Source organism: Asterias rubens, chromosome 3 (genome assembly GCF_902459465.1).
Source record: "Asterias rubens chromosome 3, eAstRub1.3, whole genome shotgun sequence".
Taxonomy (NCBI): Eukaryota; Metazoa; Echinodermata; class Asteroidea; order Forcipulatida; family Asteriidae; genus Asterias; species Asterias rubens.
The window spans coordinates 21,728,119-21,745,159 of NC_047064.1; the positions used below are offsets into that span (position 1 = coordinate 21,728,119).

General features: G+C 37.0%; 1 protein-coding gene across 2 annotated transcripts; it reads left to right on the forward strand.

Moving 5' to 3' along the window:
* Positions 1–768: 768 nt before the first annotated feature.
* Positions 769–15,565, forward strand: LOC117288500. Of its 2 annotated transcripts, none has more exons than XM_033769382.1 (15): positions 769–815; positions 2,136–2,291; positions 3,102–3,258; positions 3,900–4,202; positions 5,023–5,144; positions 5,973–6,095; positions 6,857–6,956; positions 7,494–7,657; positions 9,160–9,267; positions 10,009–10,089; positions 10,620–10,767; positions 11,336–11,445; positions 12,256–12,432; positions 13,507–13,594; positions 15,336–15,565. In XM_033769382.1, the coding sequence occupies exons 2-15, from the start codon at positions 2,151–2,153 to the stop codon at positions 15,455–15,457; spliced, it is 1,944 nt and encodes a 647-aa protein (XP_033625273.1). In that variant the 5' UTR covers positions 769–815; positions 2,136–2,150; the 3' UTR covers positions 15,458–15,565. The 2 variants fall into 2 exon arrangements, with proteins under 2 accessions (XP_033625273.1, XP_033625272.1); XM_033769381.1 differs by lacking the exon at positions 769–815 and adding an exon at positions 820–908.
* The last annotated feature ends 1,476 nt before the right edge of the window (positions 15,566–17,041 follow it).

Here is a 17,041-nt window from a genome sequence, read left to right on the forward strand (position 1 = left end):
AACTTAATTACACACTTGGCAGAATACATTTTAAAAAGACAATTTGATAACTTTTCTTTGGTAGGCCTTTGAATAATTATTATCATGGAAAATGTATGATCATATAATCGGGCTACAAGTTGTGTCTTTCTCTTTTAATAATTTTGTTGGTGTAATATGATTTTTACGACCCAGCTAGCAGAGTCTATCTGGATTTTTTAAAAAAGGATTTGAGGCATTGCATGGTTTGGTTATGTATCAATTTGTTCTGGTAACACCATTCATTATTTTTTTGTAATGATCTGTTTGATGTGTAGATGTGTTTTATGATGTATTTGTACTGAGAGGGGCCTCCACAGAAAGCAGTGCTGGTTTGGGCGCTAATATTACCATTACTGAGCATCTTCCTCCATGATATGATTTTACCACTATTTAGTTGTAGCATGCTGGAGCTGGAGGAAGAAACCGGGTATTCAAGAAACCCCATGATTGCGGTAACCCCCCATCCTCCTGACATATCGATTATCGTAACCAAATCATTGTTACATAACAGAATATATTTATACCAGATAGTACTTGTTCTCATAATATCATGCCATGAAAGTCACGTATGTTGTAAATAGTGTTTACATGTAGTACTTGGTACATAAATAGCCTAATAATAACTTCCACGTGATGCATCTTGCCTTTATGATTAGCTTGCGTAACATCAGGTTTTATTGTTGTGTGTGCTTATTAGACCGCGCAACCTGATTGTGTGCAGTGAGCCTTTTTGATACACGGCACAGCTCAATAAACCGCACCTGTCGTACCGCCACTACAAAATACTAGGCCAGGTACGTATGATTGGCATATTGGTGTATCGTTGTTTGTTATCAATATCATCATCATCGCTTGATCGTAGAGGAAGTCGATCTACTGTCTTCAAAGTAAGTAGAAATTAGGGATCACCGAAATTAGAAGAGCACTGTTTGTATAATTATTTTGTTGCCTGCGGGTTTGAGAGGATAATGCAAAATCCCTTTCGTGATAATTGAGTGACCAGCCGGCCCAAGCGCTGGATATATCTGGTCCTTGCTCTAAATGCCTCCCTCCTTGCTCTATGATATGACGATGTAATAAATAGGGCATGTTTTTAATGGGGGTGTTTTGTTTGCACGGCTATGATGACTGTGTTTGGTTCAACTATGGAGTAAGAGCGGTTGAATCATGGAGGCAGAAATTAAATTAGGAGTGACCATGGTTTGTTTGGATGGTCTTCAGAGCTATCGAGATGGTTGGCGCTGAGAGTGTAAACTAAAGCCCTTGTGTGTCGCAAACTTCGATGCTGTGACCATAGAGCAAGGACCTCTAAATGGTCAGACCAGAGATAGAATTATTGATGTAAATATTCTAATTACCAGTAACACTCCCGCGGGGGGGGGGGGGGGGGGGGGGAGTAGGGGGACGTCTGTACACCAGGATGGTTGAAAAGTTGCATGTATTGGGTAAAGTTAATAAAGACAAATCTTTTCTTGTCACTTTCCATCCATTTAAAAAGAAGAAGAAAAAAAAGAAGGAATTTATCTCATTTGAGTAAATTAGATATTTTTATTTCATAACGAATTAAAAAGTGGTGGCAGGACACAAACTTTTCTGATTAACGATAATGACTAAACTAGGCCTACTTGTAAAACCAATACACTTTCTAAAAAGTAATACATTTCACATCAATTTGGTGCATGGAGCCAGCACTTTAATCTGGAGGTCTTTGGTTCAAATCGGACTCATTGCAAGTCAATTTGTTTTTTGCAAGATCTAAATTAATAAAAATTTACCTAGTCGATTTCCCTTGTGATTTATTACTTGATAACAAAATAATTTCTAAGCAAGGACACTGATTTTATGGTGCTCAATGATGGAACATAATTGTATTATTTACTTATCATTGTATTATTTATTTAAGATAGTGCTCTAAGAATTTCAACGGTCGTGGGTTCGAATCCTACCCGAGTTATATGCCTGTGATATTTTTCACTGAGCTTGAGAACGTACTAACACACATCAGTGTATACAGGTGAAATCAAAGTTAATGTATTCTTTATACCGGATGCAAGTTTCCATCTATAGAGTCAACAAAATGATGTATTTCCTCTTTATTCAATCGTGTGTTCTAGTTTTAGAAGACGACCATGGCAGCACTTTTAGTTCTTCTAGCTGCCCTATGCCTCATAAGTGGAGTCCAATCACAACCAGACAGTGATGTCTGCACCTTACATGGACCAACCGTTGGACCCCCTCTCCCAGTCCTACCAGAAAAATATATGCTAAAGGTGAATGCAAAATTCAAAATTCATTAAAATTTAATTTTGGTTAATATTTTATTAAAAAAATCACCAAATAAAAAGTCAAGACGAATGGAATTTGGTTACCAACTAAATTACATTAAATATTTGTGACCATCCACCACCAATAGGCTGTAAAGTTGCACTTGTACATTGCAGAGCCTATTAAATTGTTTGGGTTTTCAAGAAATCTTTGAGAAATCTGAATAAAAAAGTAGGTGGCTTTGAGAAATCATAACTTCGTCAAGAAAAGTCTAATTTAAATGTGGATGGTATCATTTTGAAGCTGATTACACACTCTCTCCAAAAATGCATTGAGCCCATAACAGTAAAAGTGTCAACTTTACAGCCCATTGGTGGTGGATGGTCACATTTATCAATATTATGTTAAATACAATTTTAAAAAGATAACTTGAGTGAAGCGGACAAACAAGAATGGTGAAAGCAGTAGTATTAAAAAAAGTGGTGATGGACACTAAATTAAAGGGAAAAAAGGTGAATAACCACAATTTCCAGCATTAAACACATTTTGCGTTTTTAAAGGTTTTCATATTTTTTCAAATATGAATCATTTCAGAGGAAAATATTTTACAGAAAAATGTTTCTAAAAAAAGAAAAATAATGAACTTCATAGCTTTCAAATTAAAACTAAACTCAATTGTTCTAGGTCCTTTTGGGACTTGGGTGGTAAGCAGATTGAAACAGCTAATTGTATTTGCTCATTGTTATTCTGTTTTTTTGTAAACTTGCATAACAGTTTTTTTCCTTCAAAATACGCCCTTTCAAATCTAATTACAGGTTGAGGCTAATATCCAAGGATGGAATCATACGATTGAAGTGATAGAGTTCTATGATGGAGTCAGTAATCGTGGAGCAGTAAACAACATATGGAAAGGCGCAGTTTCACAAACTGTTGTTAGTTACACAACGGAGGAGATATTCCATGTTGGTTCAGGTAAAACAATTTAATTATACACTGGACACCTTTGGTAATTGTCAAAGACCAGTCTTCTCACTTGGTGTATTTCAACATTTACATACAATAGTAGACCTGCGGGTCGTCAAAGTTGTGAGATAATAATGACCCCCTTGTCACACAAAGTTGTTTGGTTTCAGATGCTTGATTTCGAGACCTCAAAATCTAATTCTGAGGTCTCAAAATCAAATTCGTGGAAAATTACTTCTTTCTCAAAAAATATGTAACTTCAACAGCTCTCCATTACTCGCTACCAATTAAGCTTTTATGCAAATAATTGTTTTGAGTAATTACCAATGGCCTTTAAAGTTAAGATTTTAGTCCTATACAGAAATGAAAGGGCAGGGATCGAAGGACAAAATTCAATTTCTTACAATTTATAGCCTACCTGTTAATCAATGCATATCAATTGGATAGATAAGACAAAACAGGCCAACAATAAAATTTCCAACATTTAACTTTTGGGGAGTAAATTTAAATGCCAAAATATATCTTATTTGCACTGCAGTTGCCTCTAATTTGCCTGTAAAAATTGCCTCTTGTCAAGGCCCTTAGTATCTCCTGAGAAAAGATGCAACCATCTTGAAAGAAATTCAAAATCTCAACAAATTTCTCCACAGATGGAAGTTGCAGGGTAGAGAAAGTCACTGCGAGCAGTTTCAACATCTATGGCTTCCAGATAGTCAACGGCACAGCTCACATTGGTAACATTAATGATATATTCCGCTTTGGCGCCCAGTATAATGAGACCTACATGGGACAGACGACCATTAGAGGTATACCAGCTAACCATTGGCAGAGTTGTCTGTACCAGGAGGAACAAGGAAGTACATCATTGTTGGATTACTACTTCACTGTAGCTAACTACTCTGGTGCATATGGTGATAGGGAGGTACCGTTAAGATTGGAGCTAAACGGCAGAGGTAATCTCATCTCATTCATAAGAGCCAAGTGTGGTTTTGGAACCGTTCGATTGTTTTAATCTTTATACACATACATACAACTAAATATTTATAAAGTGCCTTTACATCAAGATCAAAGTGCTGAAAAGAGCAAAACCAATGGAACTATAAATACAACAAATTACATCTGATACAAGTGAGTTTTGAGAAACTTTTTGAACAAAGGCAAAGAGTTTACATTTCTGATGCGTACTGGGAGGTTGTTCAATATTCGCGGAGCAATAAAGGAGAAAGTCCGGTTGTGAGCAGATATGAGAGTGTTCTGATGGTTGGGTGTTCGTGTAGGCGTGTGTAGGCGTGCATCCTTCATACATGTAGATGTTCACACATATAATATGTGAACATTTCATTTCAAAAGGTGGTTTTTGGAACCATTCAATTGTTTTGATCCTACATAAATGTAGTCATATACAATACAAACTAACATGTGAATATTTCATTTCAAACAGCGTGTGGAATCAGGAGCGGATTATGTCCATCCATGAAGAATAATCCATAAGCCATCTGAGAAGTGTTACTGGTTTACATTTTGGGGCGTAAAAACATGCATTTTTACATTTAAAACCACATTATTTCAGAGTGAAATGTTTCTCAAAATGCTTTATATAGAAAGCTAGCATAGGCTTCTAACCAAACATTTTTTTTGCTATTAATTTTAAGAGATTACCAAATGTATCTCTTTTGAGTCAACATTTACAAAATATTTTTAGTATGTGGTAAAATTTAAATTAAATTTTATGAATGAAATTACTTATAAATTTCTATCTTTTTTAAATTTCAGCTCCTAATCGGGAGTTTATACATGGGAAAGTTGTTCCTTCGAATGGAACCCATAACTACAGCCATGTATATGAATTCTTTGATGTGCAGTACCATCCAGAATTTCCTGACCGTTCATTTGAGGTAAATTTAGGCAGTGTCTAAAGGAGCGGCTACAGCTAGGGCTATGGCTAGATTCTTGAGTCATCATGCATTGAAGTATATCACAGCATCCTTAGCAACACCATTAGTGACAGCCGTAGCTGTAGCCGCTAATTTGAGAAACTTTGAGATATGTCAGGTTGCAGCAAACATGATTGGTTATTACTCGGCTCTCACTTTTTGGCTCATTTGGTTCCACTGAGCCCAAGCTAAGATTGGCCATTCTAGTAAGGTAACCACTACATTTTTATTTGGGGTGGGGGGGGGGGTGGGAGGGGGGAACACATTTCTTAGGGGAGAGGCATTTTAATTTATTGAACCATTCATTTGTGCATTTAAAACAAATCTCATTAAGCCGGGGGAAGAAGGGGGGGACACAACGTTTCTGAGCAAGGGGGGAGGCTCCCATCCCCTTCCCCCTTCTGGTTACACCACTGGGTCATACGTTAAAACAATTCCTTCAAAGTCCAAAATTCTGAAAGATCAAGCCATTTTCGTTCAACAAGTTGTGATAGAGACGTTTTGTCTGAAACTCAAGTAGGTAGATCTTACTATCTTTCATTGTGGGGTTTCATTTATTTTACGGGAGAAAAACAAAAGCTGTTGTAAAAGAACACTGCTATAGAATTGTACAGGTTGTGGGTTCGAGCCCCACCGAATTCAGGAGAGTATACTGATCATACATTGCTAACACACATCCATTTAAGGGTATTAAACTTAAATTCAAATGAACAAGGTTGTTTTGAAAGAAATTATTTTCTTTTTTGTTTTGAAAGTACTTCTTTTCTTTTTGGTTCTCCTAAATGTTAGCCTCATCTTGGAGTGGTCTGTCCAGGTCGTAAAAGCCCCAAACCATTCCCAGTTATTCCTGATCACTTCAGTGTAAACTACGAAATGGTATCGACAGAACGCCACAACGTCTTTTATGCAAGAGTGAGTATACTGACCTTAAGAAAATTCTCACTGGTTACCCTTTTCATATGTTATTATTTTTCAACTTGTAAAGAGTCAACAATTTTTTTATATCTGTGCGTTAACTTTTTCATCCTGATGAGCAGGTAGTACAAAAGAATATTTCATGTCATTAAATTTTTTTTTAAATGTTTGAGTTTAACCATGAAGATATTTTCATTGTCTACCGATTAGCGAACAGACTCTTTTTGAGCTTGCTCCTTGAACAAAACTACTTCTATATATTTTTCAAATTTACTGTCACATTACACTCCTGTACACTTTCTTAAGTCCACACTGACATCACTCACTTGAGTAGTCTCCGTGCAAACAAAGTTTTTGGTAAACAAATTAGAAAAGCTAAACCAATGATTTGGAACAATCTTTTTCCTGTCATTTTAGGGAACCCGATTCTTTATTTCGCAAAGCTCTTAGTTGACTCGACTCAATCCAAGTTAATTTCTATAGGTTTGTTATGATCTTGATGGACAACCGACTTGCTAATTTTCATTTTAGTGTATGAACCATTTCACATCAAGTCAAATTTACTGGGTCCTGAGGTTTTTTCTTTTCATCATCATCAGCTGTAACCTTCTCTTTCTGGTTGAGATGAAAAATCAAGCCAGTTGTGCAGTGAATTGTTTTGAAAATGTTCATCATAAATGTTCATCATAATTTTAGACTGAAGAACTTGGAGTAAGTAAAAAAAAATCTTGAAATTATGTTATGTTATTTATTTGCAGCAAGCTTACAACTATAAGTCTAAGATGAGTGCCACTTACTACACTCTACTGATCTCTGGAACTCCAACAAAATTCCACTCTCTGGATGATTTCAATACAGGTAAAAGAAATCACTTAAATTTTACTTAACTTACACCTGGGCCCAATTTCATAGAGCTGCTAAGCAAAAAAATTTGCTTAACATGAAATTTCTTCCTTGATAAAAACAGGATTACCAACCGAATTTCCATTTGTTGCATATTGTGTGTTACTGGTATTCAGCTGTTGTTTGCTTATCCTGAAAATCACGTGTACATTTGACAGAAAAAAACCTCAAAGCTTTCCATACTTGAAAAGATGTAGGGTAAAAATAAATATAAATAGTAAATTTTTGGGTACAACCATTTGTACAAGCTTTTTTGGAGAAGGGTTGGCTCTGAAAAGAGCCGGTGTGGTGTCGACATTTGGAAGAGTATACTCTGCTCGTCTCTAGGAGAAAGCTAGAATGCAAGTGGTGATGCTGCTTAGAGGTTAACTTGTAACTACTTCTAATTTTGTCTTTTAAGAGTTTTTAAAAGTATTGTTTATCTTTCAAGGTTTTACTAAATATTTTCTCTTTTAAAAATACCATGAATGTTTGATTTTCTCTTTTTTGCAGGACTGACTTACCAAATCAATTTGAACAATGGATCCTGCAACATCACTCCAATTGGCCTGGCAGGGGGAGATGCCTCATTGGCTCCTGATAATGTCCATGTTCAGATTAAAGATGTTGCTAACTTATTGTATTTGGGTATAGACGATTGGCAGTATCAGGGTTTGGTAAGTACAAGATGTTTATTTGATTTCACCTTTATTCATCAAGTTATAAACCACAAGGGAAACTGACTAGGTAGGTTTAAGATAATTTGGTGTTGAAAAAAGATAAACCGACTGAGCAGGATTTGAACCAACAACCGTGGGAAGTGGCAGCAATTGGATCACCTTTATGAGATGTGGCTTTTAGACCTTAGTTTGTATTTATTTACAGTTGATTTTTAGAAAGTAAAATAAAATATATAAAATAAAGATTTCTTTTTAAAAGTCCATCTCATCACTTTGGCATACTGTAAATTTCTTTGGTTTTCTCCTATGCTGTGAGGGTTTTACTCCCGCTGTAAAAATATTTCTATCTCTGGCTGTGCTCTGTGTTCATACATGGGTCAATGTGTCTGGCTACAAGGAATGATCTCTGGCTGTGCTCTGTGTTCATACATGGGTCAATGTGTCTGGCTACAAGGAATGATCTCTGGCTGTGCTCTGTGTTCATACATGGGTCAATGTGTCTGGCTACAAGGAATGATCTCTGGCTGTGCTCTGTGTTCATACATGGGTCAATGTGTCTGGCTACAAGGAATGATCTCTGGCTGTGCTCTGTGTTCATACATGGGTCAATGTGTCTGGCTACAAGGAATGATCTCTGGCTGTGCTCTGTGTTCATACATGGGTCAATGTGTCTGGCTACAAGGAATGATCTCTGGCTGTGCTCTGTGTTCATACATGGGTCAATGTGTCTGGCTACAAGGAATGATCTCTGGCTGTGCTCTGTGTTCATACATGGGTCAATGTCTGGCTACAAGGAATGATCTCTGGCTGTGCTCTGTGTTCATACATGGGTCAATGTGTCTGGCTACAAGGAATGATCTCTGGCTGTGCTCTGTGTTCATACATGGGTCAATATGTCTGGCTGCAAGGAATGATCTCTGGCTGTGCTCTGTGTTCATACATGGGTCAATGTGTCTGGCTACAAGGAATGATCTCTGGCTGTGCTCTGTGTTCATACATGGGTCAATGTGTCTGGCTACAAGGAATGATCTCTGGCTGTGCTCTGTGTTCATACATGGGTCAATGTGTCTGGCTACAAGGAATGATATTGTCCCAATGACCTTGGGATACTAAACCTATAGCGCAATGATACGGTTTTGTGAATAGCGCTATATAAGAACTAGTTATTAATTATTACCGAATGTGCCCTTGCATGCCTGTAGCCCTGTCATTCACAATTCAGCTTCTCAGCTCAAAATACAGATGATCAGCATCCCAAATTATTACTCAAATGTCATTATTTAAGTTTCTTGGTATTGTAAATTTCAAAAAACATTTCTTCCTTACACAAGTAAAAGCGTAGTTGACTTTTGATTTCTGTTATGTTTATCTTATACGTGTAATTTGTTTTTAATGTGTAGCTAGTAGGACCAGCAGAATATCTCTGAATCAGTCATTTAGATTCTGAATATTCCTATCACACCAAAGTAATGATCATTATTTTGTTTTTCCCTTCAAAGACGAAACTGCGAGAAATTGATACAGAATCTTGGATTGCAAAGAAACTCAATTATAGTTCAGGAAACAGACCAATTTCCAACATTACAGTGGAGTTCTTCTTTTCAACAGTAAGATGAAAATAATTCTTATTCTTTATATTATATTATTATTGAACCATTCGGGGAAGTTGTACCTACAATTAATCATTGGCTCAGTGCTATAAGGTTGTTAACTCAAATTTCAAAATTCGTAAAAATCAAAAGTTTGTTTAAAGACAGTGGACACTATTGGTAATTGTCAAAGACTAGTTTTCACAGTTGGTGTATCTCAACATATGTATAAAATAACAAACCTGTAAAAATTTGAGCTCAATCGGTCGTCGAAGTTGCGAGATAAGAATAAAAGAAAAAAACACCCTTGTCACATGAAGTTGTGTGCTTTCAGATGCTTGATTTCGAGAACTCAAATTCTAAATCTGGGGTTTTGAAAACAACGTTATTTTAGAGGGAGCCGTTTCTCACAATGTTTTATACTATCAACCTCTCCCCATTACTCGTTACCAAGTGAAGTTTTATGCTAATAATTATTTTGAGTAATTACCTAGAGTGTCCACTGCCTTTAATGAAAAATGGGTATAAATAAAATATAAAATAAAAAAAATCCACTATTAATTGATTTCTTAACTTTGAAGAATTTCTTGATCCAAAATGTGCAAAAGCAATTTGATGAAATCCATACAAACTGCTACCTTGTAGTCCTGAATTTACTTTTTGTTTGTTTGTGAGAGGTACATGTGAATGGCTTCACTCCTGGAGTAAATAGGTTTTTTTTTTAACTTGTTGTATTTTATCATTCTTTTGTGTGTTTAGGCAACCTGGAATACTGAGGGCGGTTTACAGAATACTTCCAACATGCCCGTCATGGCCAAATATCAATGGAGTGAAAAGAAGGTAAAAACAATTAACAAATGAGAAGAGAATGTTATTGTCTCGTTACGACATTCAGTATGACTAACATGAAAAGGTTTTGAAATAACGGAAAGATTATACTGAAACATAAACAAGTCAGTGACTTTGGAACAAAGTTTACAGTGAAATTTAAGTGGCGTGTTTTGGCTGAGCGGTTTGGTACATCAGACTCAAGTTCTGGGGGCTAAATAATCAGGAAGTGGGTTCGAATCCTGGTCTTGACACTTGTATCCTTGAGCAAGACAAGTAACTACAATTGCTTCTCTCTACCTAGGGGTAAATGGGTACCTGTGAGGGCAGAGATGATTTTTGTGATTGATTTAGCTTGATGCGCTACCAACTTGGCAGCACATGCTGCATACTCCCAAGGAAGCTGAGATGGTTTAAGGAATTACATAAATGACCCAGTGACCAGGGGTAATAATGTTGGAGCGCCATGCGCATCACTGAGTGACAGATTTGAGCGCTTTGTTTCAAATATAAAGTGTCAAAACATTTCTTTTTTTAACCAGAATGGGACAGAAGAAATGGTCAACCACAACTACATCATAAATTTTTTCCACTTTGAGGCGAACAACATAAGTACTTCTCACTTTGATCTTTCACCATGCTTTTCTGACGACAATAGCGAAGAGTTGGCGTTCGACATTGCCAACAAAGGTAAGCCACAGTTAAGGTGATGATCAGAAAATGTACCTATCTTGTTTTATGTGCTTTCAATATGCTTGTTTAAGACACTGGACACTTATGGTAATTGTCAAGAACCAGTATTCTCACTTGGTGTATCTCAACATGTGCATGAAATAACAAATCTCTGAAAATTCATCGAAGTTGCAAGAGAATAATGAAAAAAAAAAACTCCCTTGTTGCAAAGTTACTTTTTATGTGTTCTAGATGAATAATAAATGGCTTCAGGCCTGAAGTCTTTTAATATATGAAATTAACTCTTTATCAAACACTATGTTACTTCAGAGGGAGCCATTTCTCACAATATCAACAGCTCTCCAATGCTCGTTACCAAGTAACTTTTTACGCTTCCAATTACTTTGAATAATTACCAATAGTGTCCAGTGCCTTTAAGAAAAATGCAAATGGAAACTAAAAATTGTATTGGCAAGATTGGCCCCCCCCCCAAAAAAAAAAAAAAAAAAAAAATTCTGTGCCCCCTTAAATTTGACCCTTATTTCAGCGTTGCATCCCAAACATCTTTGCATTATTTTCTTTACAGGAGCTTACAGTCAATACATTTTGAATAACACCATAGAGTTTTACCATGGAGCACAGTACAGTATCGCTAAAGCAGCTGCAGTTACACCAACCAGAGTTGCGTCTCTGTTTGTAAGTATTTAATACCATGCCCGGACTTATAAAGCTGATTGAATAAAAGATGATATAGTTGTTGGTTACCAGTCAGAGAATAATGAACAACATGTATGTTGTGTGTAGCAGGTTCCCTGTTGTTTATCGCTAAGCGTGTATTTAAGGACATGGACCCTATTGGTAATTGTCAAAGACCAGTCTTCTCTCTTGGTGTACCTCAACATATGCATAAAACAACAAACCTGTGGAAATAGCTCAAGTGGTCGTCGTCGAAGTTACTTCAGAGGGAGCCATTTCTCACAATGTTTTATACTATCAACCTAATACTGTTGCATCTGGGATGAATAAACAGCAGTTGCATGACCAGACATTTTCATTTTTTATTTAATTTTTTTATTTATTTATTTATTAATTCCTTTTTTTTTTTTTGGGGGGGGGGGAGACATAATCTTGAGTCGGGCTATTTTACGTATCCAACCATTCATTTTGTCCATTTAAACAAAATCTTATTTGGGGGAGAGAAGGAGATCCCCCCTCTGGTTCACCACTGAACAGCAGTCAGTTTTATTGGCCCGTCAAGTAAAGACATACTGCACTTTAATTTGTACGATATGACAAACTTTCTGGTTTTAATTGTATATAAATCAAACTGTTTGTACATTTTTGCCAGGCCTTTGTTTTGGGATTTTTATCATATTTTCGTTATGTATTTTCTATTGTAAAGCTTTTTAATGATTGTGAATTATGTCGCAATTTAGGAGTATGCTGCGATGAAATTTTTGATTAAGTAAACCATAATAAAATCACTGATTATTTTCAATAATGTAGGCGGCCAAAGGCTCAGATGGTGTTACTACTGTATTCTTCCAGCTGCTTGGAATTCCTTGGGTCAAAGGAAACGCTGTAAACACGACATCTCAGACACCATTGGACGAAGCGTATATGAACTTGGAAGACGCTGTTAACAGTGGGCAGCTACGTTTGGATTTTAAGCACAAAGGAGAGGTATAATCAAAGACAAGCTCAAGTGATAATCCAATGCCACCATTTTGGTCATATCCTTGTATCCAATAACAGTAATGAATGCTAATAGTTGTTTTACAAAAACACATCCAGACTATTTCTCCTTCCAGCCTCAGTTTGGTTACATTGATTTGAATGGAAAAAAATCAAGATGGCCGCACCATGATAAAGGTCCATAAATATATACCTTTCTATTTCAACGCCACAGCCCAAGTTTTTGCCAACCGAGGTTGGGAAAATATGGAAAGCCATAAATGCAAAACAAAAACAGACAGCCACAGTTTGTAACAATGTCACACAACTATTCAAAAACGGTGTTAAATTTGTTGGCAACAAAGCAACCAATCATAGGAGGTATTTTATTCAATGAAAGTTTGCAGGAAATGTTGAGTATGGTTAAAACATTTGATTTAAACTAGACTGAATGTTTTACTAACAATCGGCCCTCCATGCCAACCAGCGGAGTTTGTTTATCAACGATGAAAAGGTGTACAACTGTTGCCTAACATGACATTTTAACTTAGTAAACAGAAATGCAAACTTACTTTCTTTTTATGTGTACTTAAACAAAATTCAGTGCAAGTTTTTAAAGGGTAAGTTTACTTGTGCATGTTGTGCTTGTGAAATAATAGTTTACTTTTGCATAGAATTGGGTGCATTCAGATGAGCAAAGCTTCAAATCAAATGCCTTTCTCTGATTCAAATTGTTAATGAACAATTACCTCTTTCTCTAAAGCTAAACTATTTCAGAGGTGAGAGGGCTTGTTTCTAACAATAAACGCAACAATAGTGCTATTTACCAAAACAATTTTTTTTTATTTTTGTGTATCTTTGTCTGTGCATTGTTTGTTTCTTTGTAAATTGTAAAGCGCTCCGTTCTTTGTGGGGCGCTATATAAATGCTTTCATTATATAATGAATAGGGTAGATGGCCTTAGTTTTCGATCCAATCCGGACCGAAATGCTTTCATTATATATTATATGGTCATAAGCCTGTTGAGCAGATAGCAAAAGTATTCCCTGCCTTTAAACAGCTTGTTGAATTTTCGTGTTTCAGGATGTTTATGTTTCACCTCAATCCAATTCACTGAGGACCGAGTTTACTTTCGATGAGCCAGATGATGAGGCTTCAAGTTTTAGTGTGGGTAAGTAAAAATATTTCCTCTTAGGGTTAGGTTGTTTATTATATACATGTAGTCTTATAAAGCGCATAAATTTACCAACTTGTACTAAAGGCTTGAACAGACAGAAACATTTGACAGATTGTTGAACAAATGTTGAAATTATGAGACTAAATTTTATGCAACACCTAATAAAGGGTTTACAAGGTGCCTCAGCACATTCAGCAGACACTGATAGACACACCGCCGGGACAAACCTCTTCTCTAAGAGATAAGTGTAACTGGGTTCCTTTACCGCCGGGACAAACCTCTTCTCTAAGAGATAAGTGTAACTGGGTTCCTTTACCGCCGGGACAAACCTCTTCTCTAAGAGAGAAGGGTAACTGGGTTCCTTTACCGCCGGGACAAACTTCTTCTCTAAGAGATAAGTGTAACTGGGTTCCTTTACCGCCGGGACAAACCTCTTCTCTAAGAGATAAGTGTAACTGGGTTCCTTTACCGCCGGGACAAACCTCTTCTCTAAGAGATAAGTGTAACTGGGTTCCTTTACCGCCGGGACAAACCTCTTCTCTAAGAGATAAGTGTAACTGGGTTCCTTTACCGCCGGGACAAACCCCTCTCTAAGAGATAAGTGTAACTGGGTTCCTTTACCGCCGGGACAAACCTCTTCTCTAAGAGATAAGTGTAACTGGGTTCCTTTACCGCCGGGACAAACCTCTTCTCTAAGAGATAAGTGTAACTGGGTTCCTTTACCCCCGGGACAAACCTCTTCTCTAAGAGATAAGTGTAACTGGGTTCCTTTACCGCCGGGACAAACCTCTTCTCTAAGAGATAAGTGTAACTGGGTTCCTTTACCGCCGGGACAAACCTCTTCTCTAAGAGATAAGTGTAACTGGGTTCCTTTACCGCCGGGACAAACCTCTTCTCTAAGAGATAAGTGTAACTGGGTTCCTTTACCCCCGGGACAAACCTCTTCTCTAAGAGATAAGTGTAACTGGGTTCCTTTACCGCCAGGACAAACCTCTTCTCTAAGAGATAAGTATAACTGGGTTCCTTTACCGCCGGGACAAACCTCTTCTCTAAGAGATAAGTGTAACTGGGTTCCTTTACCGCCGGGACAAACCTCTTCTCTAAGAGATAAGTGTAACTGGGTTCCTTTACCCCCGGGACAAACCTCTTCTCTAAGAGATAAGTGTAACTGGGTTCCTTTACCGCCGGGACAAACCTCTTCTCTAAGAGATAAGTGTAACTGGGTTCCTTTACCGCCGGGACAAACCTCTTCTCTAAGAGATAAGTGTAACTGGGTTCCTTTACCGCCGGGACAAACCTCTTCTCTAAGAGATAAGTGTAACTGGGTTCCTTTACCCCCGGGACAAACCTCTTCTCTGAGAGATAAGTGTAACTGGGTTCCTTTACCGCCGGGACAAACCTCTTCTCTAAGAGAGAAGTGTAACTGGGTTCCTTTACCGCCGGGACAAACCTCTTCTCTAAGAGAGAAGTGTAACTGGGTTCCTTTACGTGCATTACAAACCACACAAGAGCTACAGCTTTTTGGTCAAGTATCTTGCTTTTTTAAAGTACATAAGTGTAACGACCAGGACTCAGATTTTCAATTCAGCAATGCTATAAACATTTTAAGACAGATTTTTGACAGAATTTTAAGTTTATGCAACACCTTATAAAGGGTGCAACACCTTATAAAGGCCTCGGCACATGTTTGGAATCAATGTCGAGTTTCTCACGACTTAATATTTTTAATTTTCAGGGACTTTTATTGGATTTGGATTTGGAATGTTTATCCTCGGTGGGTTACTCTGTGCCGGAATCGTGTTCGTCATTCGTAAGAAGATGGTAGAGCCCTCCGTACCTTACAATGTGCAGTCTTAAAGTCTTACCATCATCCAAGCAAAGATGCCTGCCTTAAATTTGTGTTTTTGATTGTTTTAATTTTGTTTAAGGCAATGGACACTATTGGTAATTACTCAAAATAATTGTTAGCATAAAAACTTACTCGTATAACGAGCAAAGGAGAGCTGTTGATAGTATAAAACATTGTGAGAAGTAGCTTAGTTTTTGAAAAAGAGGCAACTTCTACTCAAATATTGAAAGACTTCAGGCCTGATGCCTTTTTAGAAAGCACACAACTTGTGCAACAAGGGTGTTTTTTCTGTCATTATTCTCTTGCAAATTCAATGACCAATTGACTCAAAATTTTCAAAGATTTGTTGTTTTATGCATGTGAGATAATGGTCTTTGACAATTACCAAAGGTGTCCAGTAAGTTCCATTTACACAGATAACAATTCAATATGTCATAGTGGTGTTTTATGGTTGTCATGGTAATCAAGGAAACTGTGAAGAATCACAAAATTATTTGTTGCTGCGTTTAACCAAGTCTTGGCCCAAGACTATGGTGCTTGATATTGGATAGTGTACTACGTGCGGTTGAATCGCCAAAGAGCACCCGCCACAGTATGATTTAGTTAACTGGACGGCTTGAAATCTAGACTATACTAGCTTGCCAGTGTAGTCTAGATTTCAAGCTGTCCAGTTAACTAAATCATACCGTGGCGGGCGCGCGTAGTACACTATCCAATATCAAGCACCATAGTCTTGGGCCAAGACTACGTTTGACTAGAGAGAGACATGCAATGTTAATAAATATATTAAGTGCGGGTTGGTTTGGTATTTTGTGATACTGTATAGTAGTTTGATTTATTATATTAAATATTTTAAGGGAATCTATATGTTTGGTAATCACTCTTAAAATAAGTGGCATAACAACAACACAAAAATAACAAAAACCCAACACAAAAACCAATCTAGATGTCAAATCTGGAGGACCATCCGACCTTCCTTAATTTGAATCATGAGTGCTCTCGTGGACCGCACTGAATGAGTATAATTTCTACCACGTACATTTGTAGCTCTGTTCAGGGTAAGGGCGTGTCTGAAATAGCGGCTAAAGTTATTGCTATGGCTAGATTTCCAAGTCATCATGCGCTGAAGTATAGAACGTCCTTAGCAACACACTTAGCAACAGTTGTAGCCACAAATTCTCACACGACAGAAGATTGCAGTGCTCTATTTGATGTTTGTATTAAGCATGGTTGAGGATTACTTCTTAAAGATTTAATTTTACAGGGTCTTTCATGTTCTTCATATTACTTGACAATGGCCACATAATCATGTTAATTACAACGGCCATGTATATCTTGTTACTATGTAGAATTTCTACGATTTTATAATGGTATTTGTTATTCTTTAGACTGTCACAAAGGCAGTTAGAAAATCTGATTTTCACAGCAAAATTTTAATTTTACATGCATTCAGAATTGTACTTTACTCAGAATAAAAAGATTTTGTACGATTTTCATCTTGATTTGATTTGAGTGGATTTATTTCTTTGTCTTCATAAAGCAAAACACATACACAATAATAAATTCTGACTTGCTGATCTTTAAATCTGTTC